At 51.5% G+C, this 27,108-nt stretch overlaps 5 protein-coding genes across 5 annotated transcripts; 4 read left to right on the top strand and 1 right to left on the bottom strand.

Moving 5' to 3' along the window:
* Nucleotides 1–2,121: 2,121 nt before the first annotated feature.
* Nucleotides 2,122–4,077, top strand: ENH_00026240 (hypothetical protein, conserved; the record flags this gene model as incomplete). Its single annotated transcript, XM_013579752.1, has 1 exon — nt 2,122–4,077. The coding sequence occupies one exon, from the start codon at nt 2,122–2,124 to the stop codon at nt 4,075–4,077; it is 1,956 nt and encodes a 651-aa protein (XP_013435206.1).
* Nucleotides 4,078–7,062: 2,985 nt separating this feature from the next.
* ENH_00026230 (hypothetical protein, conserved) lies at nt 7,063–10,623 on the top strand (the record flags this gene model as incomplete). Its single annotated transcript, XM_013579751.1, has 4 exons — nt 7,063–7,513; nt 7,717–8,175; nt 8,435–10,104; nt 10,318–10,623. 4 exons carry the CDS (start codon nt 7,063–7,065, stop codon nt 10,621–10,623), a joined length of 2,886 nt encoding a protein of 961 aa, XP_013435205.1.
* Nucleotides 10,624–11,135: 512 nt separating this feature from the next.
* ENH_00026220 (phosphatidylglycerophosphate synthase, putative) lies at nt 11,136–13,139 on the bottom strand (the record flags this gene model as incomplete). The annotated part of the gene is made up of 1 exon (XM_013579750.1): nt 11,136–13,139. The coding sequence occupies one exon, from the start codon at nt 13,137–13,139 to the stop codon at nt 11,136–11,138; it is 2,004 nt and encodes a 667-aa protein (XP_013435204.1).
* Nucleotides 13,140–14,414: 1,275 nt separating this feature from the next.
* ENH_00026210 (Chromosome III, complete sequence, related) lies at nt 14,415–20,246 on the top strand (the record flags this gene model as incomplete). The annotated part of the gene is made up of 13 exons (XM_013579749.1): nt 14,415–14,696; nt 14,844–15,044; nt 15,314–15,615; nt 15,780–16,069; nt 16,235–16,417; nt 16,603–16,742; nt 17,305–17,707; nt 17,810–17,874; nt 18,000–18,296; nt 18,541–18,637; nt 19,171–19,265; nt 19,466–19,531; nt 20,052–20,246. 13 exons carry the CDS (start codon nt 14,415–14,417, stop codon nt 20,244–20,246), a joined length of 2,616 nt encoding a protein of 871 aa, XP_013435203.1.
* Nucleotides 20,247–22,640: 2,394 nt separating this feature from the next.
* ENH_00026200 (58 kDa phosphoprotein, putative) lies at nt 22,641–24,885 on the top strand (the record flags this gene model as incomplete). The annotated part of the gene is made up of 10 exons (XM_013579748.1): nt 22,641–22,665; nt 22,907–23,049; nt 23,187–23,351; nt 23,452–23,675; nt 23,757–23,808; nt 23,911–24,012; nt 24,108–24,195; nt 24,348–24,509; nt 24,598–24,656; nt 24,742–24,885. 10 exons carry the CDS (start codon nt 22,641–22,643, stop codon nt 24,883–24,885), a joined length of 1,164 nt encoding a protein of 387 aa, XP_013435202.1.
* Between the last annotated feature and the right edge of the window lie 2,223 nt (nt 24,886–27,108).

Below are 27,108 nucleotides of genomic sequence, written 5' to 3'. Positions count from 1 at the left end.
AGCACCAATAAGCTAAAATAGCTAACAAGAAGGAAGTGCTAAGAGCTGCCTTTTGCACTTATCAGGTGTCAGAGTGCTTGCTCCCGATATGCACCTCCACCCGACCAGTCGCGGGCAGAATCCTACCGCGTTGGCTGTGATCTTCCGTGCACCAGCCGAAATGTCGTAGACGCAATGTTTATTTCCCCTTTGCAACAGAACCGCCGTCATAAATAGTGCTGCTGCCACGAAGCGATGCAGTTTAGCGAAGCGCCACTCGGTAAGCACCCGCCACTAGTGACCTGCCGGAAACATTGACGGTTAGTTTAGTGTTTCATTATGAATGATTCTGATTCCTCCAAACTCTTCCCCTCTACGCGGCGAATATAAGCACAATCTTCGCAGAGCTCTGTACTATCTGTTAATTAGCCGTGAAAGCTATAGCCAAATCCGTCTGGGCTTTCTGTGCTTCGGCTACCCTGCCACTAAACGGCAAAAGGGCAGAACTGCGCATGCACTTCTAACTGCAGTCCATCTGCGGCAGCCGGGGTAGACTGCGGACTTTTTTTTTATTGGCGGCACCACACGAAGAATGGGGCAGCCACTGCAAAGGAATTGCTCGCAGGGGCAGGAGCCACTCAGCTGGTGGGCTGTACCCAGTCCTCTCTAGCGTCTCACACACCGAAGCTACTCTCCTCATGAGTGAAAGACCGACCATTTCTGGTCACTCTGGGAACACAAAGGGCTAGGTGACAACTTTGCCAAAGCTTCGCGCGCCGGGAATAACATTCCTTTAAAGTAGCAGAGAAATACTGTCAGCTACCACTATACAATTTAGTTTTGTTACCTAGGAGAGTCTCAGCGACAATGGCGAAGGTAACGCGCCTTTCCAGTTCAGTTCACCTCGGCGTTCTGGGCATCATGCGTTAACATTGACAGGTCTTGATTGTGATTAAAACGCCATGCAAAAACAAGATATTTGTAATCACGTGCAGTAACATACTCGAAGCCAACTACTGCTAAATACCCACTAACCATGAAGAAGGCTCTGCATGTGGGGTACGAATTCGGACACCCTGATTCTGAGACCCAAATTCTGTGCCTGATTACTGGGAAAAAGCAAAGCTGTTTTGTATTTTGCTAGATCTTCACGCCGACGCTTTGAGCGTGATCGCCACCTACCCAACCTGGCCCCGGCTGTGCAGAGGGGCACAAGAAGCGCCATATATATGGTACAATTTAGAGCATTGTGTTGCACACCTTCCCACTCTCTCCTCTCAAGGATACAAGTTGTGTTACTCTCTCCTCTCAAAGATACAAGTTGTGTTGCACAATGTCCCACTTTCTCCACCGAGGGATACAACTTTGCGCTCCGTGCCACGTAGCTATCTTGGTCCTTCTCTTCTCTGCACAAAGCCCCTCAAGCGTATTTCTTATTCTGTACTATGGTGCAATAGCGCCTGAGGGTCAATGGTTAGGCCTGTTGGGGAGATGGCAATCCTGAGACTTGAGCACAACAGGAATGAGCGCAGTACAGGAAGGTTGGTGGGCTCTCTGCAGTTTCTGCTCATATGCATAGGATGACCAAACAGCTTCAATGAATGTATTAGTTGATCGTACATCGAGTTTGTGTTACACAATGAATCGAAGCCAAACGGGCTACTCAAACAATTTGCAGCATCTTGGGGCTGATCCGCTCAGTTTAGAACGCAAATGCATGCGCTTTCGTTGCTGTCGGTTGCCTGGTTCCTGGTTCTTTGCCTTATTCTCCTCGAAGGGGTAATAAAATACAAGTATTTTAGTCTATCTATTCTTGTTTCCTTTTCGCTTTTCCCCTTTTTGGCTGTACTTGGCAGCTCTGCCCAGGCTCCAGGGTCTCTTGTATTTGGCAACGGTCTTGTTGGTTTTCTCCTTTCCGTTGTTGGATGTCATGAATGTATTACTCGCAGATCAATTCAGCTTGGTGTACGTTTTCTTCGAAGGCTGGCAGCCTACCTATGGTTTGCCCCTCAGCCGGCGGTCTGCCAACTAGAGTGTGCAGTGTACGCTGGGCCTTCCAACCTTCGTAATTTCTTCCCTATCATCTTTGCTGTCCCACATCTTTGTCCTTGATTGCTTCATCTTGAGTCTATATCTGGCACTATGTACAACAATATCGGCTTGCCGACCCCTCGCGGGAGCGGCACCAACGGCTACGTGCAGCGGAACTTGGGCTACCTACGGCCAAGACGAACGGACATGCCTCAGTTTGGGCAACTAGGGCAGAAGCCCATAGATCAGCCGAAGGTACGGCAGGCTGACCCTGCCCTGCTGCTTCACGAGCAGCTGCGGCGTGTGGAGGTGAAGCTGATGCAGGAAAGAGCCAAACTTGAGGAGCAGGGTCTCATGCAGTCTCGTATAGACAAAATGATAGAGGTTCTCCGCGCACAGTTGACTCGAGAAGCTCGTGTCGAAAGCCAAAGACTAGGCAACCGCCTAGGGACTCAAGAAGGCATCTTCGGGCGCAGTTTGCTGCAGCTTGGCACCAACTTAGACACACACGAAGGCGCTGCTTGGAAGCAGCGCCAGCTGGACCAAGTCGCCTCGGCCCTGGGGTTGAGCAGTAATCACAAGGTAGGTGAGGCTTTTAACTGGGAGAAGCAGAAGGAGCTCAAATTGCAGAGGCAGAAGGAGTGGGAGGAGAGGAAGAGGCGTATGATCGAAGAACGCAAGGCCGCAATCAAAGAGCTTAGGGAACGCAGAAAGAGGCAAGAACGTGCCAGAAAAGCGAGCAGGAGGACAAAAAAGCTGAGGAAAAGCAGCAGCAGCAGTAGCAGCAGCAGTAGCAGCAGCAGTAGCAGCAGCAGCAGCAGCGATAGCACCAGCAGCAGCGACAGCAGCAGTGACAGCGACAGCGACAGCAGCAGCAGCAGTGAAGACGAAAGCAAGCGCGGCAAGACCCGTGTGAAGACTCAAGTGAAAAAGGAGGAAAAGATAGGGGCCATGGAAATAAAGAAAGAACTGCTTTCTGCCCGGCCTTCCTTACGGTCAGTGACAGAAGAGGCTGCAAAGGCAGTGCGAGAAAAGGAGAGGAGAGACGAGATGCGCAGAGTATCTGAGGCTCAGGCGTATAAAGAAAGCCAAAAAACATCTAGGACGGACAACAGCCCCCTGCTCTCGGAGGAAGAAGACACTTACAGCCGCACTTTAGGTAAAGCACGCAACAGACGCAGTCTCAGCCGCACTAGCAGTGAAAGCAGTAGAGAGAAAGATGATGAGGACAGAAGGGGCGGCAAGAGCAAGATCGGAGGAGTGGAGGAGACGGAGAGGCGGAGGGGGGCGGCTGAGCCTTCTATGCGGGTCGCAGGGAGAGATTTAGAGTCCCGCCAGCCCGAACAGGAAACACACAGAGATAGTGGGGCATTGGCGGGAAGACAGGGAGACAAGGAGACGGATAGCTACAGAAAAAGGAGTAGAAACGGTTATGAAGAAGGTAGTTCGGGAAACAGACACGGAGGGAGAGAACGGGGGGCAGACAGGGGAGACATGCATGGAGACAAAGAAGACAGAGACAGAGCAGATGGCAAGGACAGAGGCAGGAACAAGTGCGGAGAGAGAGAACAAGAAAGAGCAAGGGACAGGGAAAGAAACCGAGTGGAAGGCAGAAGTGAGAGGGAACAGTATGGAGGAAGAGATATGTACGGAGCTGCAGAGAGGGAGAGACAGCGAGAAAGAGACGGATGGCGAGGAGCAGAGGCTGAGAGAAACCGTGAGAGAGACAGACACGGAGAAAGTGAAGTTCCACGAAACCGAGACCAAAGCAGAACCGGACATGAACGGCACGACGCGCGCAACTGGGAGGAGGAAAGAGAGACGGACGAGAGGATAGAAGGTGACAGAGAAGCGGCCAGTGTGCTGGCTCGGCAAAGAAGGAAAGGTGGCGGAGGAAACAGAGACCGGGAAGGTGATTCAGTAGGACGAGGCACAGACGAGCGTGCGGGAGAGGATGTCCGATATAGAAGCCATAAACCAGACGAACGAGACAGAAGAGCACCAGGAGGAGACAAACACAGGGGCACCCACGCGACAGAGATAGACAAAGACAGAGACAGACGATAAATGACAGACACGGACAAAACGCCACATGGAGGCATTGAGGCAAGCAGAAACGACCGCAGCAACAGATGAGACTTACCTCAAACCGAAGACGACGACGGTCTGACCTGTGACAGGGACCGGGACTAAGCATGCCCACGATGTGTTGACAACACATTTGAAGTGTGTGTCGTACGGGTATTCCTCTTCTCCGTCTCGACCGGCTCACATTGTCGTATACTGACTCTGACTTGAGTGGCAGCAACCGCTGCTCCTGCGACTATGTTCATTTACCGTTCGTTGCCTTTGTGTTTGTTATGCCCCCAAATAGTTTGGTTGCGCCTCGCTCTTTGAGCCTGGCGGGACTAGAGACTTTCTTTAAAGTAATGCATCGGATGAATGCAGGAGGATGTGAGGGGCTTTCCGAAGGACTCTTGGAGAGACTTTGGGAAGGAAACCCTATGCAACTACATACACAAGGGCCGTAAGTGGCCCTTGAAGGGCGCTCACGACTAGTCGGATTTTTGCTGGACATACGAGGGCTTTTTTGGCTTTCGGCTACTTTGCGGGAAGCGCCTCGCAGCGCTGTGTGGCCTTGGGGAGGCGAGGAACAACTATCATTTTAGTATTTAGTGCGGTGGCATTCTTGAAGGCTGCTTTCTTAAGACTGTTTTCTCAGTGGCCAACAGTGGTGCGCTGGACACAACGGGCCACAACATTTCAGTTGGTCCCTTTCGTGCTAGGTTTTTGCCAGATAGATGCGGATCGGCGTTTCTTGTTGCAAGGAAGCTACTGATACTGGAATACTTTGTTGGGTAGACAATCAGGCCACAGTGATGCTCAAGCATGAAATATTGAGACACAACTGATGCAGCTGCAGGAGGAGGCAGTCACAGACGCCTCATCAGTGGCTGAAGGTCGGAGCAGGGACAAGTGTACAGAAAATGCTTTTGACCGAAGCTTTTGACCATTAGCCTGCTCATGTTTACGACGTACTTGCATAGTTGAGTCTATGGGCATAAGGGAAACGTGCAATGAAGAGGACAGGGTCCTCCTGCTCGTCGAGACATGTGTAGCATACAAACTCTGACTGGGAAGAAACTGCAGCATGCAACAATCATGCGTAGTTGGGATGCAATTGACGTAAGCAGTACAGACAGTGCATAGGTGTAGCCCAGTTCGGGAATGCAGTGAGTTCCGCTTAGCTGTCCACTGCCCCGAAATGGCTTTCCGCTGCCTGTTTTTGGCTAGGCGAGGGCTCACTTCGACGAGTGCTTCGACAGTCTGGCCAGCTATAGCTTTCTCTGTGGCCGGCGTCCGTCAGCCGCAGTGCCGATGCCGCAGTTTGTTTGTTCAGGATCGCACTCATTTCCCCAGTGAGAGCGGGAGAGTGTGTTTCTCCTTTTGCTGTGTTATCGTTTGCCTGGCAGTAATTTGTGCGTGAACTAAAACGTGCACATTCTTTCCGAGAGGGACATGTGTGCACGGATACGTACTGGCGTAGATGCATGCATGCGTGTCCACAGCAGCCTCCGTAGAACCATACACGCGTACATGCGCACATGGAAGCATGCTTGCATGCGGCACTTAGCAGGGCACGCTTGTGCAGCAATTGAGCGATTGAGACGAAATGAAATTGCATGTATGTATCAAAAGTTGGGGAGAAGCAAAAGCAGCCGCTTCAGGTCCTATAGCTCAGTTGGTTAGAGCATTCGGCTAATAACCGAAAGGTCGCCGGTTCGAGACCGGTTGGGACCACGGGTTCCCCTTTTTCGCTTATGTTTTGCGCTTTATTCTGCCGCTGTACCGGTAAATTGTCCCCTGCCTGAAGAGGGAAAACGGGGTAGGAAACGGTGCAGGATGGCGCACTTCTCTGCGCCATGTTGCGCTGTCCCACCAACTGCATCTATGGGTGGGGGTGGCTCCACAGAGGCCATTTCTTGATTGGTCAGGAGTCGCTGTCCACAATGGAGAGGAATCCATGGTTCTTCCAACGAGAAGGTGTCGGCGTAGGTGGCGGAGACAGAGAGAACATCAAAAGCGGCATGAAAGCAGAGCAGGAATTTGTGGAACGGTAAGAAACCAGCAATAATCAAGAGTCCCATTCAGTTTTACGGTTACAAGCACCATGCAGTGCCTTTTCCTCATTAAACAATTTCAATTGATGGAGAGGAGAGGGGGAGAAACAGGCAAGGTATCACCGGCACTGAGATACACGCCAGAATTGTATGGGTTCCGCCGCACACATGGTTTAAAAACAATGAAATGAGTTATTCTCCGTGCTCTGTTTGGGGACTTACATGCTTCAATTACCTTCTGGTGCTAACGTTTTGAGCCTGCACGCCGATTTGTGTTGAACAATCAGAGGACCTAGGGAAGTTCAGTGCGATGCTAATTACGTGAAGACGGAGTTAAACATAAAATTTATATGATAAGTTAGGTCTGCAATTCCAACAGAAAATTCACTTATTTTTCCCATTTGTTTGAGGTCCCACGAAGACCGGTAGCGTCACCATTGGTCTGGTCTGTCAACAATGAAACTGTAGGTGCACAAGAAAGCGAGAAGCTGAGCGACAAAATGGAAAACTACTCTTTCTCATGACTAAAAATTTAATCCACTTTTCAGCACTTTTTTGTGTTGTCTGGGCGTTAGTTGTGGGTAATTCACACATGCGCTCTCTATCTGGCATGGCTCCGGGGCTGCCGAGCCCCAGTGACCTTCACTCGGAAAAAGAAAGCGTGCATTGAAGGCAACCGCAGTGAGAAAAGGATAAAAACAAAAATAAAACGCCACACAGCTTCAGAAATACGGATACTCATGCACGAGCCTCAATATTGTTTCACAGTGGGGCGGCGGCGCTCAGGTGGCCCTTTCCTCAGCACTTCACACGCCGGAAAAGAAGCGCAAGGATTCAGGGGAAGCAACATTTCAGGTCCTCAGTGACCGATATAAGAATGATAATGAAATACAAATCTTTGAAATGATTCCTGATGCGGATAGGATGAGCAATGCAGCACTACCTGCTGTCGCTGCCGCCACTGCTACTGTTGCAGCTGCTGCTGCCGTCGCAGCTGCTACTGGCAGCTGCAGCCCTATCTTTGGACCTGAGAAAAGCAGCTGCACCAACTGTGGCAGCAGCATTGGGGGCAAGAACAGCAGCTTTCGATGCAGAAGATGGCGAAGAAGCAATCCGTCTCGGTGCTGCTGCGTACAGTCAGTTGTTGAAAGAGTCATCAGAGGAAGGTGCTGCCAGCAGTTGCTGGCAGCAAGTCAGCGAGCAGCTTCTCTTGCTGCAGCAACAGACACATGAAGATGCATGTAGCAGCAGGGGAGAAGCCTTCAGAGAACTGATTGCCTTGACTAGGATGAGGTGTATTTATGCCCGAAGCGGTCGCCCCTTCCCGGGGCCTGCTGAGGGCTGTTATCTCTTCCCACATGAAGTTCCTTTGGACTGGATAGGTGTGTCGCACGTGTTGCCATTCTTATCTCATGGCTGTCTGAGTCTGAGATGCTGTTTACGTTATCCCTTCGCATATTTCTTGGTAATGCCTGCATCTCACGGGAAAGAGCAGGCGCCATGTAATAAACAGGCGCGGTCTTGTCTCGATTCCCCTCATTCCCTTGTTCTGCTGCCTTTTTTTGGCATCCTCGATTTTCCACAGGTCTGCACGGACAAGCTGGCACCGCTAAAGGTGCTGCTGCAGTAGATGCTGCAGTTAGCCATCCATGCGTCAAGCTCAACAGCGTGCTGCAGCAAGTGCAGCAGGCGCAGCAACTGTTGCAATTTCAGCAGATGCAGCAGAATCTGGAAGGAGACTGGAGCGAGGCATACGCTAAGCAGCAACAGCAGAATCATGATCAAGACGAAGGCCTCGATGATTCCACAGAGGAGCTCGAGAGTGAATCAACAAGATATCCAGGCAAAGCTGCCAAGACAATGGACTTGATGCATGCAGAAGCAGTCTCGCCTCTGGTGCAACTGCGCCAGCTGCAGCAACAGCAGCAGCAACTTTACCGGCGGTGCATTGCACTGACTCGCCGGCAGACTGCTGCTTGTCAGCAGCATAGCAAAATGGATTTCGGAACTTTTGCTCTTGTGAGGGAGCAAATAAATCACATTGGTCAGTTCCTGCCGCAGTTGCTTCCGTGAGCGCCGGTGCTTGCTTCGCCTTTTGGTGGTGCTGGGATGGCTGATTCTGTGAAGTTCGTGCGATGAAAAGTTCAACTATGCATCAGTGCTTCGGGGGCGCCTGGTGGGGACCCAGGCTTTGTCCCCGTTGTTCCTTGATCTGCTGCTGCTGTTGTGGTCGCCACTACTGCCGTTGCTGCTGCTTCCGTCACTTTCGTTTTTGTTGCCGCCGCTGTTGCTGATTTCCGCAGACAATATCTGCTTCTTTCTACACAGTGCAGAGAGACAGCGGAAGACTGAAGAGGCTACTGTACGTCTCTCTGCTGCCTCCGCCGCAGCCACTGCTAGCATGCAGCAACAGCTGCAGCATCTGGAACATATGGGGAAGCTGCAAGAACAACTACAACTGCAGCAGCTGCAAGGAGGAAACTATATGCAGCAACTCCTGCAGCAGTTGCAGCAAGGGTTAGAGGATTCCTTCGCGGTGCTGGAGCAGCTGAAGGCCTTTCACAAGGCTGTGGGTGAGTGGCTTGGAGGTACTGAAACAGTTGCTCTTTATCTTGTTGCTGCTGCTGCCGCTCTTCTCCTCACTTCTAATCGCAGGGTTTCTGGTGCGCGGCTGGGGGTGCTCGGCATCCTGTCGGCCGCTGCTGCTGCTGAGATGGCACTGCACCACGGGGGCATATCTCCTCTCCTCAGCCAATTGACGAAGCCGCAGTACAAGCCACGATCTCCTGGAGCAACGGAGGAAGGTAGCAGTGGCACGCTGAACTTCTTGAAGGAAGTCGCCAGCGACGCAGGTGTTTTCGTTGCTACGGCTCTTGCTGCTGCTGCTGCTGCTTATGGGGTGTCTTTCGTGCGCTGGACTTGCTTGGTTACATGTTGCTGGGTGTGGCTGCATTGCTTTTTACACTACACCAGCCCAGAGCAGCAAATGCAGCAGCAGCTGCAGCAACTGCAGCAGCAAGTGTGTTGGGTCCGCGAGGAGCTGCATGAAGTGCAAGCAGCAGGCGACCCAAGAATGCAAGAGGTGCAGCAGCTGCTGCAACAGCTGCTTCAGCGTGTTACATCCAAAGATGAAGAAATGCAGAGGATTCAGCTGCAAGAAAGACACGAGAGGCAATTGCTGCAGCAACACCAGCAGCAGCAGCAACTGCGGCAGCCGCGGCAGAGCTTGGCACGCCGCTCGCTACTCTGGACAGCTCGGCTGATAGCTCCTGTCCTTGCAGCGGCCTTCACCGGTGCAGTGTCCGTCGCTTCATGGGCAACGGCAGCAGCTTGGAGGCGGCTGGCCTCTACGCTGAACTACTGGAGCTTTGTGAGAGCGACTGCGCACCCCCCAGCAAGTAGCAAGGCCGGTAGTGACAACAGTAGAAGCACCAGGGAGGCAGAGGGATCGTTCTTCCCTACTGCCCGATCTGCCAGCTCACCCTTGAAACGTGAGAGCAGCAGTTCCAGCCGCAGATTTATTTGGCAGCAGAAAGGACGCTGCACTGTACTTCCTGAGGGTCTACGTGAGCAATCAAGGAAAAACAATGAAGACGAGGGAGAGGTAGCGGACCCGTCCTATCTGCCGCCAACATCCAGCAGCAGCACCGACTCCGACGAGGACCGCCTTGATGCTACAGTTCCTTCTGATCCCAACGCTCCGGCTATTGCTCTGAGTGCTGCTGTTTCTCCTTCTGCTCATACGTTCGATGTAAGCGATGCCGCTGCAGCGCAGTTCAACCCCAGCCATATGATCGCCACGAAGTGCCAGCCGCAGGATAAGCAAAATTGCCGTTTGCCCCAGCGGCAACAGCAGCAAAAGCCCTACGCGCAGCCCCTGCGTCGCAATCCTGTGCGCGCATGCCGCGTTGTGAATTTCGCTAAGCTGGAGGACCCTCAGCACCCGGACGTTTTCATGAGAGAAGTCGTGCCAGTGAGAAACAGCAACTGCATTCTTCCTAAATTTATCGATAATACGTGTGCCGATACAATTGCACATACACTACAATACAAATGCACCACGCACAGTCGTGTGCAAAGTGTGTACAAATGCACGCGATCTTCATATATGTGTATCGATATACACAGTGTAAATACGCATATAGATATATCCTTATATATTTGTCCATTGGTGCGTCTGGTGCAGCCCGAGAGGCTTAAGGCTTTGCAGGGCCAGCGTCGATGCCTCAGCAGCTCCCCTTCAACAGAAAGCAGCGGTAGCGGAAACAGCAGCATCAGCAGTAGCAGCACTTCACCTGCAGACAGCCGCCGGAGCAGCCCGGCAGTGGCACAAGCAACACCAGCAGCTAGGTGCACAAAGAGAAGTGTGCCAAAGGCTTCAGCAAGCAGTTTATCAAATTACTCGAGGACCGACTCAGAACCTTTGAAGCAAGAACAGCGGCAACTTCAGCTGTCCCCATCATCACAGTCTCGCAAAAGCCGCCAAAAGTGACTTTTTGAGCACGACGAAAGACTAAACTTTCGTTTTGTCTCTGCCCCTGTAGGATGGGTACGTCCGTATCACTGTTCCCGCGTTTCTGTCAACTTGATCTCTTCCCCTCTCAGTTCTTTCTGCTTCTGAACTGTCGCTCTCTGCTTGTCCGTTTGTACTACTCTATTTCACGTTGATGACGCGTTCAACTCCAACGGTTCACGACTTTTAGCCGTACAGTTACAAAGGCTACAGGCAGCTACAGCATCACATGAAAAGGGGAGCAGTAGTAGCCAGAACAAAAGCAGATACGGGACAGCAGTGGCAGGCGCGGACGCAGCACCGAAAATAACGGCAGCCGCAACAGAAACTGTAGCCGCATCTGCAACATAGTGAAGCTGCAGGTGCTGCTCACGCAGCACCATCGGCAACACTTGTAGCAGCGGCCGTTGGACCTTGCAAAAAAAAGCGCCCACACTAACAGCAACAAGGGAGCCGCCAAGGAGACTGAATCAACTGAGCCGGAGCAGCAGTCACAGAAAAGAATTGAGCCCGAGGCGCTGAACAGCGAAGTGCAGCCACGGAGGAAATCTCTTGATGAGTTTTGCCCTGTCTAGGGGATGACAGAAAGGCAATAGCAGCTGAGTAAGCTCCTGCTGTTGCAGCCTCTGCAGCTGCTTGTCGCGTGTCCTGAGCATGCACAGCAGCTCCAAGTCACGTTCACTCGAGCGCACGCTCAAGTTCGAGCTGCCCAGCAAACACACTGCAGCCCAACCCTTGTCGCAGTTGCTGCTTTTGTTAAGGCTGGCAGGAGGGCCGCTGAGAGTGCTCTGCAGCAACGCGCGAGTGGTGCCTAGGCCTAGGCACGTTCCGCCTGCTGGCCCATTGCTACCGTTCCCCTTTGTCCCGGTGGTGCTCTTGTTGGCAGCTGCTGAGGTAGTTGGTGAGATCCAAATGCCCTTTGCGTGATATGTCCACCCTGGCCGCGCGAACTCGAGAAGCAGCAGATTGTCGTCCGGGCCATGCTGCATTTTCACATCTGAAAAAGCATTCGGATCCGTTGCTCCCGATGCTTGGATAGAGTCCTCCAGAGCCACAGCAGTTTCATAGGCAGCAACTGCGTAGGCTGGCGGTATCCAGTAAGAAATGCCACGCGAGTTAAAGAAACTATTAGCCTGCGGCGAGGCCGTTACAACCACAAGACGAGACTCGTTGCTGCACGCACTTCTGTCGGTGCTGTTGTTGTAGCTGCCACGAGCTGGGACTGCACAGGAAGAGGAAAGACGCATCTGCTGCAGCAGCTGTTGCAGCCTACGCAAGAAGGCAACTGGGAAGTTCAAGTAAGGGGAAGCAAGGGCCACTTGAAGACCTCCAGGTGCTGAGACATATTCGCCGTCTGCCGCTGTTGGTGCCTCTGAACCACCCAGAGCAGCAAGCGAGTTTGCGGCGATGCCATAAATTCTCTCAAGCATCCATTCTTGGCCTCTGAGAGGTGGGCGCACAAAGCCGGCCTGCACCGTCAGAGACACCAAGCACATCTCATGATCCAGGATACCGGTATTACTGTTGAGCCTGCTGTATCCAATGTAGTTACTGCTGCACCCCTTGCTGTTGCTTTCATCGTTGTTGCGGAAGTTGTTACTGCCATTTACATTCTCCAGGCTTTTGCTGCTGCTGCAACTGTTGTTTCTGGTGCTGGCACTGCCGTTTGTGCTTGTGAGGGCTGCTGCAAGTGAGTTCGCCAGGCTGCTGCAGAACATTTCGGGATTCGTTTGCGGTGGCTCTGAAGGGTTCGTTGGCGGCCACCAACAGACGGCTTTCCCCATTTGTACAATTCTTCCTTGAGTAGGCTCATGCTGTCGGTGCCATTGCTGGCTGTACTGTTTCGACGGCAAAAGCTTGAAGGAGTGCGCCTCTGCAGCAGCAATTAGGCTGTCCGCTGCATCTGCCAAGGCCCTAGACCTCAGGACAAAACATCTGTCCATTCTCTTCCCGAAGTATTCATCGCTCAGATTGGCCCCCGTTAGCAAAATCAGGTCATCGCTCACTAAACACTTCATGTGCTGTGTACCCAATGCCTCACGTGCTCTATGACCCAAAGCCCTAAAAAGAAATTTCCGCAGCAATGCCTGCAGCCTGCTGAGGCTGTTGGTACTGCTGCTGTTGCTGCATGTTAGGGGGTTGCAGAAGAGGGAGACTTGGCATGTGCTGTTCAAAGACCCTACGGGGTATTCAGACAGCAATGGCTGAAGCAGAGACGCTGGGCAATCTCCTGCCGGGTCTGGCCTCGTAGTACGCAGGAAGTCAAGCAACAGCCTTACCTCCAGCTTCTGCTGCGACAGCTGCTGCTGCTGTATTCGTTGCTGCAGCAACTGTAGCATGAATCGTTCCTTGTGTCCTGTTCCAATATAAAGAGCCGAGAGTAGCAGTCGACGGCGAGCCAAGCCAACTAAGGCCAGGACAGCCGAGTAAAAGGCCTGTGGACCCCTCACAATACTGACGCAGCGTGGAGCCACAGGCACGCAAATATCCTGCATTTCTGCAATAGCAGCAGCACCTTATGCTGGTGCTACTGCTGCTGTTGATGCTGCTTCTGCCGCTTGGTCTGGTGAAAGGAGAGAGCGCATGTAAAAAACCGTGGAGGGGGACCTGCCGAAGCCATGCGAACAGCAGCAGGAGCAGCAACACGGGGAGAGAACAATGTAAGGGGTAGGAAACTTCTCCGCCAGAAACAGGCAAACAACGTCCCTACTGCTACCGATCACACCGCGAATGCTGCCGTTGGTACTGCTCTTATTTTCCCCTTGGGTGTCCATCATACTGCTTTGGGAACTGCGGAGCACTTCGCGTCATAGTGTGGCCGGACAACAGTCGTTGCCACTGTGATACCACAGGCTCCTGCGGGCAAGCGAAAAGAAAATGGTCGCTGCAGAAGCTTGTGTGGATGCTGGCGCTCCCTCTGTTGCTGCTCCTTGGTGAGCCGCCATTGCCGCAGCTCCAGCGGAGACCACGGAAGCCGCTGTTGACAGTGCTGCTGTTTTTCCTTAGAGCCTTTTGAACCTATCTGGAAGACTCCTCTACACTTGTGCATTGATGCATACAGATAACTGGGAGGAAAATCGGCACCCCGTGGCTCCCTATACAGCTCGGCTGCGCTGTGCTCACATCATGCGCTTATGAGAGCTCTTCTAACATTTTTGTTGGCTGATTCATGTATTAAATAGTGCGGAACAACTTTTAAAAGCGGTAAAGGGACAACTTGGTTGCATACTTACAGTTGGAGCAGCAGCCACGGGGGCCCCAGTGGGCCCCACGGTCTTCTAAAGTACCCGTACTGCCGTGTGCTGGAAAACCATAGCAGCATCACCAATAGCAGCAGCAGACCCAAACGGCGACACAATCTATTGGCGGCTTTCAGCAGGAGCTTGTGTATAGAAATGATTTAGGTCATGAGGCTTCCGGCAGTAGCAGCTGTAGTGGCGGCTCGAAACCACGTCTTGTGTTTCTACTAGCTATACCCTACCATAGGAACCTCTGCAGCTGAGTACTACTAAACTTGGGTCAAGGAGCAGCAAAAATCACAACACCACTGGCAAGAGCTCAACGAACACCCGCAGCAACATCGACACCACCAGAGCGGCCATCGACTGCAACACCGCTAACGTCATCTCCAGTAGGATACAGGTGCAGCATTTTTTATTTCCCCTTCATGAACACGCTGCTCACAGGTGCAGCAGTCAGCGGAACAACTGCCACAGCTTGGCAGCAGCAGCGAGGGCACTACTGCTGAGGCATGCTGATTGTTTCCAACAATGGCAGAGCCTCAGAGTCAGTGCCAGGAGCTGCAGAGGCCTCCACAGCAAGAGGCCTGCTGTTGGCGATTTGAGCCAGTCACTGTGCTAGGCAATCAGGGGGTCGTAGTGCTGACTGCTAAGCGATTCCTTTTTGCTTCAAAGAAGAGCAGCAGCAACAGCAGCTGCAGCAACGGAGGCGAAGAGAAGGACGGCAGTGGTAACAAAGTTTTCTGGGAGGTTTTGCTGCAGTTCCCTCTCGTCTGTTGGACCTCAACAGAGCGATCCAAGAAAGCTGCAAAGGTCTTGCTCTTGTTGTTGCTGCTGCCGTTTCAGCTGCTCTGGCCAACGCTTTTTCCAACAGTTTTTTTCCGTCTGTGCATAGCGTTGCTTTGATAGCCGTAGCGGCAGTAAGCTTTTAGTGAGCTCCTGTATGACATGCATCCGCAGGCCCGCATTTCATACGTGGCTCCTACGGCAGCAGCAGCGGCAGCCCCAACAGCAACAGTTGCAATAAATGCAGATGGTGTTTCGTTAGCGCAATCTGTCGTCGTTGACTTCATGGGAGTGAGGGACAAGATGGATCTTTGCTGCCGTTCCCTCCAGACGCTCGCCTCTGCTGCGCGAACAGTTCAGTCCAGCAGTAACCTGGTAAGACGCGGACGTTGCAACTGCTGCTGCTCTCGCACTGCTGCTACAAGTCTTGTTGCTGCAGGTTCTGGTCCTGCAGGGGCTGCTGCTGGCGGAATATTCGTTGCCGCTGCCACTGTTGATCCCCCTGTTGCTTGCGCTTGTAGCACTTATGTTGGGCTGATGCGGGGGCTCCTGGTGCTACCAGACTGTGTCGAAACGTTTGGATGGGAGCAATGCGTCGCTGCCAAGTGCTGCTGCCTTTGCCATTGTTATTGATTTTGTTGCAGGCGTGCCCGTTGGAAGTTCCATTGCTGCTGCAGCTGCTGCAGCTGCCCCCAAACGCTGTGCTGCGGGTTGCGCCGGCGCTCCTGCAGCAGCAAGAGCTGTTAAAACAGCGTTTACAAGAGAAAAAACAGCAGGAGGCAGAGCAGGACGATCAGCAACGGATTCCAGAAGACATGACTGACGGACGGGCGCCAGCACGGAAGGAAGCTGCTGCTGCCAAGCACTCATTGGGTGGCGCTCAGCAGAGTTCGGCTCGTGATAAAGGAACAGTGAATGCAGCAGCAGCAGCTGGAAGCCGTCCTAGGTATGTTTGATGAGGCACGGGCCTGAAGCTCTCACATGCACTGGCTTGGAGCGCCTAACTGTCCAGATGCTGTGCGCCAACACTTATTTGTGTTTCTAGTGTTGGTGTTCTTACTGCATGTGCTGTTACCAATTCGGAGGCTGCTGGTTCTGGTTTCGGTGCAGTGCAGCATCAGCCTCTATGGCGTCAGCGACTTCAGCCCCAGTGGCTTCTGCAATCGAGCCTCCAAACTTGGAAAAGCTCCTGCAGAAGCAGCGGCAGCAAGAGGCCGAGCAGCTGCAGCAACTTCAGCAGCAGCTGCTGCAGCAGGATCCGGAAATGCGAGAACTGTACCAGACGCTTGTGGGGCCTCCCGAGGGGCTTCCTTCAGGCAACAGCCAGAAGGGGCTCTCACCGAGTGAATTCTGGAAGCTGCATGAACAGCATCTGCAAGCGCTGAAACCGCAGCCTGCTCGTGAGCCACGAAGCGTAAACCTTCAAGGCCGAATCCTAAGCCAAAAGTCCTACGGCTTGTGGCCCATCAGCTGTTGTGGGGTGCGTGACCACAGCGCTGTGGCTGGTTTAGTGGGGGAGGAAGTATTGCTGGTGCGCTTTGCTCCTCGTTCTGTTGCGGCTGCAGCTGAGGGGGTATCTGCTTCGTTTTTGTCTCGGCCCCCTCACTACCATCTAGAGGGCCAGCAAGCGGGCCAAGGGGGAGGCGCGTCGGCGGAGTTGGTGGTAGACTGTAGCGAACAAATGCTCAAACAAATACTTGAGGAGGACACAACCATAAGGTTGGCTTACGAGGCACTAGTCAGCACGGGTATGCTGCTGCTGCTGCTGCTGCATCTGATGTGTCTTCCATTGGCGCTGGGTGTGCAGTCAGCTTACACCCCCTCGTTGCTTCATCAGCTGGAACGGAAACGTTGGCCACTCCTGCAAGCACGTTGAGTATTTCTTTGTATCTCATGAAGTATGAAATAACTGTTTGTCGCTGCTGCTGCACAGGCCGTATGACAGCGGAACGTTTTTGGGGACGCGTGTTTCGGTCCCGCTATTTCCAGTCTGGCATTGGTTTGCCAGAGCGTCAAAAAGAAATGGACGACGAAGAAGCCTCTGCTCTAATTGCGTCATTTCTGAAAGAAACGGTGCTGCAGCCACTGCGGTTGATACATATTTTGTGCCACAGTGTACTGCTAATAAAGCAGTGCGGCTGCTGCTGTTTTTGATGCTTTGGTGCTTTCTCTAGTATTGTGCTACTTCCGGTGCTATTGCTTGTGTCGTTTTGGCTTTCGTTACTGCTATTGCTTCGCTGCGGAGGGCGTGCTGCTTTTGCGCTCGCCGATGTTTTTGGGGTGACGGACATCAGTGTGCTATTCGGCTGTTTCGCCCCCGGACCAGTCCAAGGACTGGCAAAGAAAAGCCTATAGACGCAGTTTAAAACAAATTTTTTGTAGCTGCAAACAGGCCTGAAGGACGCATTTGCGCCTGTTTGCCCATGCAGGATGTTTGCGTGAGCTTCCATATCTTGATTCTGGTGTGGTTCTACACAAAAGAATGCTTGTTTGTGCGGATCCAAATGTCGATTTGTATAAAGAATTATTTATTATATTTCATATTCTTATGTATATTGCTCTCATTATAGTTTATGAATGCGCGAATGGCATAACAAATGAATGCGTGTCCAGTGTACGCATGTGTTGGGTTCAGCTTGTCTCATCGCGGGATGCCCTAAGCCTTCCTGGAGTTGATCGGACTCTCCTGTCTGACGCGGACTTGAGGGTCAGGGGCTTTGGACTGCCTGACGGTCTCTCGTCCTTAGCTGGTGATCTCGCCGAGAAGCCCATACCTATGGGAGGAGCTTCTGCTCCGGCATCTGCCGTTGCTGCTGTTGGCAGTGGCAGCCTCGTTGGGCGCTTCAACAAACACTCGCAACGGCTCTTGCTGCAGCAGCTTCTGCAGCCGGCAGCAGCTGCGGCTGTCACCGGCGATAAGGCAGGTTATCAGGAGAAACTGCAGCTGCTGGTACAACAAGACGAACTCCTGAGGAGGCAGCGTGGTGTCACCACTGGTACAGGAGTTCCAGCAGCTGATCCTAAGGATGCGGCCACCAGTAAGCCACTGCTGTTGGTCAGCCTTAAGGTACCAGACGTGCGCTGTTTGAGATCAATACAGACCTGCTGGTACATATTACTGCTATTATTTGCCGATTCAGTTGGCTGCGGAGTATTGGAAGAGGAGGCGCCGCTATTGGCGTCTTTGCGGCTCGAGGAGCTGGAAGTAAGTTGAGTGCCGTGTTCTTACCTTGAGACTCAAGACCCAAACTATCTGTGCAATGGCGTTTTGCCCAGAGTCCAAAGTCTTACACGAGTACCACCTAACTGTGGAGTCCGCTGCCCCTGCAGGATGCTGTGCCCGCCAAGCATCAAACTCTTGAGGTCAGCAGGCGGCAGTTGTACGCTGCAGGGGCTCGAGTGTGGCGGAGTTCTCCTTCGCGTTCTTTTGAAACTTCAGCAAGGCCTCCGACCACAGCTGGAATACCACTTCACAGCTTAGCCAAAAGTGATAGGGCTGCAGAAGGCGCAGCAATAGAGAAGGGAACCAGATGTCTGCAAGTGGCACAGGAGGTGGCAGCCGCTGAAGCGTGGCTTTGGATGCAACGAGAAAAGGCGAAAGATCGAAACAAAGGAGCACGGCAAACGGTAGGCGAGCAACAGAGACGAGCCTGTGCGGGTAGTTGACTCTTGCCTTCGGCGCGGGTCTAATGGCTGCTCTCTTGCCTTTACTGGAACATATCAAGAGACTGTCTAGAGCTTTGGTCCTCAAAAGGCAGCAGACGTCATCAAGGAGCAGGCCTGGCTGATGCTCACAGTCAGGCCGAGGTGTACTTCACCTTCCTGGCGCTTGGCTGAAATACCATGGAATGGACACTGCTCCTGTTTGCAGGCTGAAGAGGTGGCCGCGGTATACGAGACTGGCCGCTACATGTTCGTCTTCAATACCAAATTATGTCAAAAGGATAAAGCGGCGCAGGTGGCCACTCGTAAGGCAGCAACGCTCTTCACCCGCGTGCCTTTGTTCATGTGACTCCTCTGTTACCTTATAGGGTTGCAGCACCACACTCGCTGGCTTTTGGAAGGAACAAACGTAGTAGCCAGTGAACTGAGCAGTGCATTTTGCGATATACTTCCTCAGATGATCCATTCGGCAGCACATTACAGCGTCTTAGAGCAAATATGATAGAAGTTTGGGCTCATTTGCTCATTTGCTGACTGTGCCGCCGTTGGTGCGAGTGTGAGGCGTATAGCTGTGCTGCTGCAGATACGCAGGCAATATGCATCGCGTGAATGTTTCCATGACCTTCACTTGGCTTGCTGCTGGTGGCTGTGCGTGTGTTGATAGCTCTTTAAGAGCGCCCACCGTGCACTCAGTCTATACCTCCCTTTATTTGATTGGCTCTTCAGTTTGCTTTGCTTATTTTGTTCTTTTCAGTGGCTTTTGTGTATGCTTTTGCCGGTTTGTCTTTGCTTGTTTTTGTGCATGCGCTTGCATTGATTTTGGGGTATGTTGGCTCAGTTGACTACGAGGCTGCGACAGTCAACGCTGTGCGAGCTCAGCAGGCGCGCGTAGGCGAGTTGCTGCGTCACTTTTACAACACAACTTTGCCTGAGGTGACTCTACACATCGAAACAACCCCAGCTCTGCCTTACCTTTTGTTGCTTTGGCAGAAGCTGCTTCACTGGCGATGGCGCAGCTATGGCTTGTTAATAACTGGCCACGTAGGGCAGATTCGGAATTGAGAGGCCTTATCTCCTCGTCGTAACCCGGTATCATTCGAATGTACCTCATCTTTGTCGCTTGTTATTTATAGGACAAGAAACGGATACGACTCATACAGGCCCTGGATTCCATTAAAGCCGAGCTTGAGAATTCCCAAGTGAGCTGAGGGAATGGCTCCCCTGTGAGCAGCGCGTTTTTCCCCCGAGGGCATGTGCAGATCGAGCGAACTGGAGAGTTGGCTGCTGCCTGTGACTGTTGATCGTTGTCTCTTGGCTTCTTGCTGAGGAGTATTTCAAGTGCATTGCGTTTGTTTGCTACTTTAATGTTTCGTGCGTTGGTAAGCTCTCTTCCGCAACAAGGGTGCCTTCGCAACATTGAGAATGTAACGTTTGGGGCATTTGCATGTGAGACTTAACGGGCAGAGCACACATGCAGGCCCTGTTTCTTAGGGAAGCAGCTATGACTGCAGTTGGTGACTGACAGAGAAAAACAGGAAAACAAACAAACAGAGAACAAAAGATAGGAGCACCTGTACAAAACAGATAGGCGAATAAATGCAAACAAGTAGGGTACGGTCGAGTGGAGCGCAGCGTTTAGTGGCTGCATGGTTTTCACCGTTTTTGCCTCCTGCAACAGAGTATATCTGTTCAAATCGATTTTGTCTTACATCTCTACAGGACATCTCAGGAGGCTTCACAGGGGCGGCGACGAAGGCTCTGAGTGCTCCCATAGTAGAGCAAATCAATGCAGCGCGAAGGCATGCTCACAGACTACAACGCTTACTACAGGCTGCCAGGGAGAAGCGAGCGACCCAGCAGAGCCGGCAGGCAGGGCAGCAGCACCACCACCATCACCAGCAGCCTGTCCCATAGGCGCAGGCAGGTGTCCGCTGAGGTGTTCAGTGAGTACTGCTCAGCTTCACTTGCTTTGCATTCTCTCGTTGTTTTTTACTTGCTGACGCTATTTACTCCAAAAGCGTGGAGTCACACATTAATTTTCAATACAAGAGACAATAAGCGAAGGCCTCCCTAATAAGTTCGCATCAAGCATTACTAGTAAGCAAGCCGAGCCGAAATTTGTTCGATATGGATCCATCTGGAATCACACAACAACCCTCAACTGGCAATGCAAGCTCTATGGTGTTGTGTAATGAATGTGGGTCTTCACCAAAGTAGAACAAGGTGACGGGTGGACTGAACTAAACATAGTAATGTCTAGCGAGACAACGCGTGATAAGCCTGAGGAGGTGTGCAAGTATGGTGCAAGAGGGCCCACGATTGTCCTGTGGACATGATACTGAGTGGCGGGTGGACTAAACTAATCACGGTGATGCGCTGCGAGACAACGTGTGATAAACTTGAAGAGGTGTGAAAGTACGGCGCTAAAATTCATTGGCACAGTAGTCTAGGCACGGGACAGAAAGCTTCTCCAGGCCCAAGCATATCACCTTTGAACGAAGATGAAACTCCAGCATGCTAGCGAGGAGCTACCGTGTACGCCAGGCTAACACGCTCAGAGCCAGAGACGAGCGAAAAGTTACCTGTGCGTTCTTAGCAGCTTGACCCTCTGCTTTGGGTAGGAACTGGCTGTCGGGTAGTCACTACGGCAACTGAACTGCAAACAGCAGCGGCAGCAGCTGTTGCTGCTGCAGCAGCAGCTGCTGCTGCAGCAACCGCACCCAAAACATGAGGTGATCAGGCAGGGGATTGACCAATTGGTGATCAGTTTATCATTGGCCCTAGCAAATACAGCTTTGCTCGAGCGAGGATTGCAATTTACACTGCTACAAACACCTTCAGGAGGTAACTGGCAGCTGATATTTCAGCAGTCTTCTTCGCGTCAGATATTCCAATTTCTAAAGTTCACCTACTTAGTGAAAAGGCGGCGAAGAAGAGGAACACCTCCAAAACGGAGTGGATGGTACTTTTACTTCCCATCAAAAACAACTGGTGTTTGCGCTCCTCGCCAGCGAAAATTAGAACAGAAAGAGGGCCGTTTTCTTTGTCTCTATGCATATTTTGCCTCTGGTTTCGCTACTGCTTGTTACGGTCTCTGCCTTTTGCCTACTAACGATAAACCTACGAGCTGAGAACCCCTCTGATCTGCTTTCGAACTTGCAGTGCTCCGCACTGCGTGTTTTGTCTCTTTCCACTATATACGATTTGGGTCAACTACGTTTGTTACACTTCGCCTCCTCACATACAGACACAACAGAACCGTGGAAACCCTTGTAATTGCTAGACTAGTGCCGCGCGCAGCATTAACTGCACCCTGTTACCGTGACTGGGGAGGAGCACTACACAAGCAACGCCATCAAAAAAGCGACTACTGTTTTTATCGGTGATATGCGAGGCACTGTGATTGCTAGTTGAAGGCGGTTGTAGCGCTCTGTTATCTAACGCAGCCCCTGCGACAGATGGACCATCTCCCGTTGCTGCGTGGCAGACTTGACTAGCTACAGCTCACTGGAGGTAGCCACAGTGAAACTCTCACTGCGGCATAAGCACGTGGTGTATAATATATATGCCAAAAACGCGCCTGGCAGCCGTGTTCCAACCACATCTTGTGGTATCTGTACAAGGCTCTCCTCGAGCCCTAAGCTGTGAGTGCGTCCGAGATTAACGACAAACCCAAACTCGAGACGTGAGAGGAGCACAACTACAGACCTTCTTGTTGTTTCAAAGCAGAAAAACGTACCATAACATCCTACTACACAACCAACAGCAGACAGCCATCACGCCCACCCTGCACTCCGAGACACCTTGTGCTGAAGTCGGTTTTCTTCAGGTCTCACGATGTTATCATATGCCCAACTCCATTTTTGCGTAACATTCCAACTGTTGCTTCTCACGCTCACTTAATGTTACCACAGCAGCGTTTCCTGCTTCCAAATACGCGGTTGTGTGTGCTGGTGGTCTCTGCTGGCGCTAGGATGGGTTGTTATTTGGTGTGACAATACTAACACCTCGTACAGGCCTATAAGGACATGCAAAAACCTTTCGGCTACGTAGGGAAAACGCTGCTGCATTTTGATGGTGCTATGCTGCAGTGGCGGCCAAGCCCCAACCTCGCTTCAGGCGTTTTGCAGCTACAGCACTTTCTTCCGTGGGGACGGAACTTCGTGCCATCCATTGTGTGCTTTTTCTTGAGAGAGTAACTGGTGCTTTAGCAGCATAGAGCAGGAAGTGTTCCCATGCTGTGTGCCTCATCGGCTCCACTACAACGAGCCTTCTCACATTCCGCCAGGACGCTGCTCGTTCGAGACAATGGCATTGTTTGGGGAGGAGAAGCGTAAGCAAAATGCGCCGACAGAAGGACGGTTGGCGGTTGTCTTACACTTGATGGCTTCGGGAAGCCGGACTTTTTCGAATGGCGTGTACATGCGATCTGGATAGAGCCCGACACAATGGAGAGACTCATTGGCCAAGAACAACTGTTTAAGATGCTCTCATGAACAATATCTACTGGGGTTGTTCGTACAATATGTGTGGTAGCGGCATCACTTATCGGCGTGGCTGTGACGTTCGTGCAGTTGCTGAATTGGAGGCGTTCGTGACGCTTGCACGCAACGATCCTAGCATTCTCCACAAACAAGAACTCTCCTTCTTCAAAGAATATCTCTTGTCACTAGGCGCGAAAATTCCTGATCCTCCGGCAGAGGAACCAAAGGAAGAAGTTCGTCAAGTGTCAGGCTGCGTGTATTCGCTGAACTAGCAGCTGTCTGCAGGCTTATTCAGCTTTCTGGGCTCCCTTTTTGCAGAATGTTATGCGTTGTTGTCATTGCTTTTAGTACGTGTGCTGTCTTTTTTCAGTCGGAAGAGGAATCTTTCCAGGTGGAATCGCTGAATGATGAGGAGGTTGTCGCGCCCGAGTCGACACCACCCCCAGCCCTAGCACCTGCGGGAGAAAAGGAGCTTACAGATGATGATTACGAAAAGCTTTCCAAAGCAAAGGAGGCAGCCGCAGAGGCACTTGAAGTACGTGCGGCCTAGAGTGATAATGGGCATTCTGCAATCCACCTTCAGAATCGGACAGGCAGACGCATGAGGCAAAACACTGTGGCCTGAGCATTTTCAGGCAGGCGACCTCAATAAGGCCGTCGAATCGTATACAGCGGCACTGCTTGTTGGCAATCCTACAGCACTTCTATACACGCGCAGAGCTGAAGTTCTGTTTAAACAGAAAAGATATGCAGCAGCAATCAGGGATTGTGACGAGGCTCTCAAACTGAATCCAGACAATGCAAGAGCTTACAGAATTCGCGGAACTTCCAACAGGCAAGCAATAGCACGGCGCAGTGCGTATTACGTGCACTTGCCCCACCAAGAGTTTCTAGCCACTGACTCGTGATCGGGTTATGCGAATGTCCTGCATCTATTCAGGTACCTTGGGAATTGGAAACAAGCTCACAGCGACATAGAGATGGGGCAAAAGGTGCGGTGCGATTCGCGGTTTACGCTTCGCAGCTATCAACTTCATGGTAGATACGCGCTGCGAGCTACGGTTGCGAGTATGGGGTGAGTTTCCTACTCGCAGATTGACTATGACGAAAACATTTGGGACATCCAAAAGCTTGTCGAGCAAAAGTACAAGATAATTGAGGAACACGAAAGATCCGTTCAACGGAAGAAAGAAGAGGTAAGGCTGGAGATCACTGGTCTGTTGAGTATTAGTAGCTAACGGTGATGAATAATGCAAGAAACACGAGCAACTGCCTCCATTCTATTTCTCAGAAGGAGAGGAAGGAACGCGAGAAGCGGATACGTGAACAACGAGCCAATTCACAAAAGGCGTACGAGGAACAGAAAAAACGTGAAGCAAGTGAGAAATTTCAGCCTCGAACACGTAACGCTGCAAGTATTGAATTTATCGAGTTAGTTCGAAGAACTGAGCAGGGCCTGTAGGCACCCGATTACTTCGAACATGGAGAGCTTCATGAACTATCGCGATTGTATTTTGTTGGAATTTTCGAGGTGGTATTCCTGGAGGATTCCCGGGTGGAATGCCTGGAGGCTTTCCGGGCGGAATGCCGGGAGGATATCCTGGTGGAGCCCCAGGAGGAATGCCAGGTAGTATGCCCGGAGGAATGCCAGGCGGCATACCCGGTGGAATGCCAGGTGGCATGGGAGGCCTAGGTACGCTGAGTTAGTTGAGAGCTGCTTTTGCGTATGAAGGCTTGAAATGAGACTAGGGAAGAGATGTCAGTTGTCTTGTTTTCTGCAGGGGGATTACTGGGTTCAGTGAATGATCCTGATGTCCAGCAGGTTTTCTCCAATCCAAAGGTAAGGGGAAGTGGTTTGATTTAGGACGATATCTGACGAAGAAAGTTCTTCTAGTGAACCGTGCTGCCGTTTGTTTTTTTTTCAGATGATGGCAGCGTTCCAAGATATTTTGACGAATCCAGGAAATATGGCAAAGTACAAGGATGACCCAGAGGTCGCAGACGCTATTTCTAAGTTAATGCGCAAATTTGGGGGAGGAATGGCTGGAGGCTCTGGTATTCCGCATTGATGCAGCAGCAAACGTCCTACGCTTTTAACTCTACGATGCACCATACTCAAGTGCCTGTAGATGTTGTTCAATGAGTTACACACAACCATTAAAGTTACATGTCTGTTTGCGAAACACTTCGCCACGCAAGGAAATCTTGAAAACATGGCTTGGCTTGTGTTCATAAGTGGATGCCAGCTCGTTAGATCATCGTTTTCCAGAGCGCAGTTGGCTTTTGTTTTACTGCCATCCTCCGAGGCGTTGCCCTTCGCCCTACTCGTTTTTGTCCATGGTGCATGAACACGCCATTTAGTGTAGAGTGACTTTACCTGGAAGGGTGACCATCCTCTCCAACCCTCGCCACGGGCGGCGGATTCAGCCCAGCGAGGAAGGAAAGACCGAGGTCCGCCTGTAATTTCCATGGAGAGTCTGATATGAATTTAATGCGTCGTGGACTTTTCCTACGGTATGTTGGAGAGTCGAAAACATATTGAAGCTGGAAAAGTGCAAGAGAAGAAGCGCCGAAGTCGAGGAGATACAGAATGAACCTGTAATCAATAGGGAGTACAGTTGCTTTGAGGGATGTGTAGGATGCTGGCTTACTCTAGTTGCGTCACTGTGTCGGCGAGCCATAGTTGCTGTAGGTGATGGATGGTAAAGCGTATTATTTTCGGTCTAGATTGCTTTGTATGACTTACAAGGTGCGTTGACAGCAAGATACTGAACCAAATGAAGCCGCTCATAAAGAGGATCGCGAGGCCTGCAGCCGATGTACATGTCGAGGGTTCTTAGCTCAGTTGATTGTCGCATCTGCCTACTCATGCCTAATACCAGCGTGATGCTGAGATGAGTTGGTTTCTTGCAATAGTAGTACAACAATCCGCCAAGGATGGCCATGGCCAACGCTCCGCCGACCTGAGCACGAACGTTTCAGTTACGGGGCTTCACGGCTCAAATGAGGAAGTTTTCTTACATCTTGAACAAAGAAGTGGGCGATCAGCGAGAGAAAACTGTATCCAGCAATGGAGAGGACTCTTGGCCTAGACTTCTCGAACTCGTCACCCTCAATGGGGATATCCTCAGGGCCGCCCACAAACATTGTGAAAATGGTGTGGCAAATTTGTACTGGAGGATCTTTCGCGGCGCGATCTCAAGGATAAGTCAAAATCTGACCAAATGGCATGGAAAAACTACACTTGTGGACAGGATGCAACGATGGACCGCGCACTATGGGACAACTGTCTGTACACTCAAGCGAGTCGGTGACCTCCAAGTTGTCACTCGCGGGGAAAGTTTATTTATCCCCATCTCTAAAAAACTCCTGACTCTTTTGTTTCTAGTAGGATTGCTCTGAATTTTCCGATGTCTCCCATCTGACGTAACATTGCATTCCCGCATCTCCAGACAGAGTCGCTCCAAGCGGCTTCCTGCACTGCCAATATGAAATTCAAGTAGGCACCATCGTCTCTTGAGAAACCACAGCTTTTTAGTCTAGCGAAGTCAAATCCAGAGTAGGCGCTCTCTTTTTTTGTATGATCAGTTCCGAGCAGGAACACGATCAGCCCTAGCATCTCGCGCGCATTCAGCTCCAGTCGCGTTTGGCCAGAGCAGAGGGCATTCCTAGATGAAATCAATGCTGTTTCGGTGCTTTTCCATGGGCGCAGTTAGTCTGGGAAGCAGAGAGAACAACCCACTTCAGTGGAGAACATATTTCATGTGTTTCTAACAGTGCTGAGGTCACACGGTGATGATGTTCCATATGAACTCTCTCAATGGTTTCCACAAGGCAGCTTGTTCACGGCCGAAAGTCCCTCAAAGTGCTGTGCCGCGTTGTCTCATCAATGGATACAACGGTTTTCAGGGATTTTAGCAAAGAGTTACACTTTCCCTTATAGTCTAGAAAAGCATCCTGGCTTTCGTTCCAGTGAGCATCAGCTGTAGAAAAATTTACCTGTGCTTCTACGAAATGTTGGCTACTGGCCCAAAACATCACGAGGAAGATGCCATGGAGGACGCTAAAACTGCTCTCGGCAGAACCTGTAGACTGGAGAGAGCCACAAAACGCCCAAATCATCCAACAAAAGAAGCAGACCGTAAGCAAGAAGGCGCCTCTGAGTGCCATTACTGCGATTAATGTTGTCCAGTGCATAGTGTAGAAAGCTGTATCGTGCTTCCCTTGGCAGCACGACGCGCAGTGGCGCAAAGGAAAGAGTCTGGAGAATACGTTGGGTGATGTCATTTATA

The sequence above is a fragment of the Eimeria necatrix genome, genomic scaffold (genome assembly GCF_000499385.1).
Source record: "Eimeria necatrix Houghton genomic scaffold, Enh_scaff19, whole genome shotgun sequence".
In the NCBI taxonomy this organism is placed as follows: domain Eukaryota; phylum Apicomplexa; class Conoidasida; order Eucoccidiorida; family Eimeriidae; genus Eimeria; species Eimeria necatrix.
This window is presented reverse-complemented; position numbering and strand designations above follow the sequence as displayed.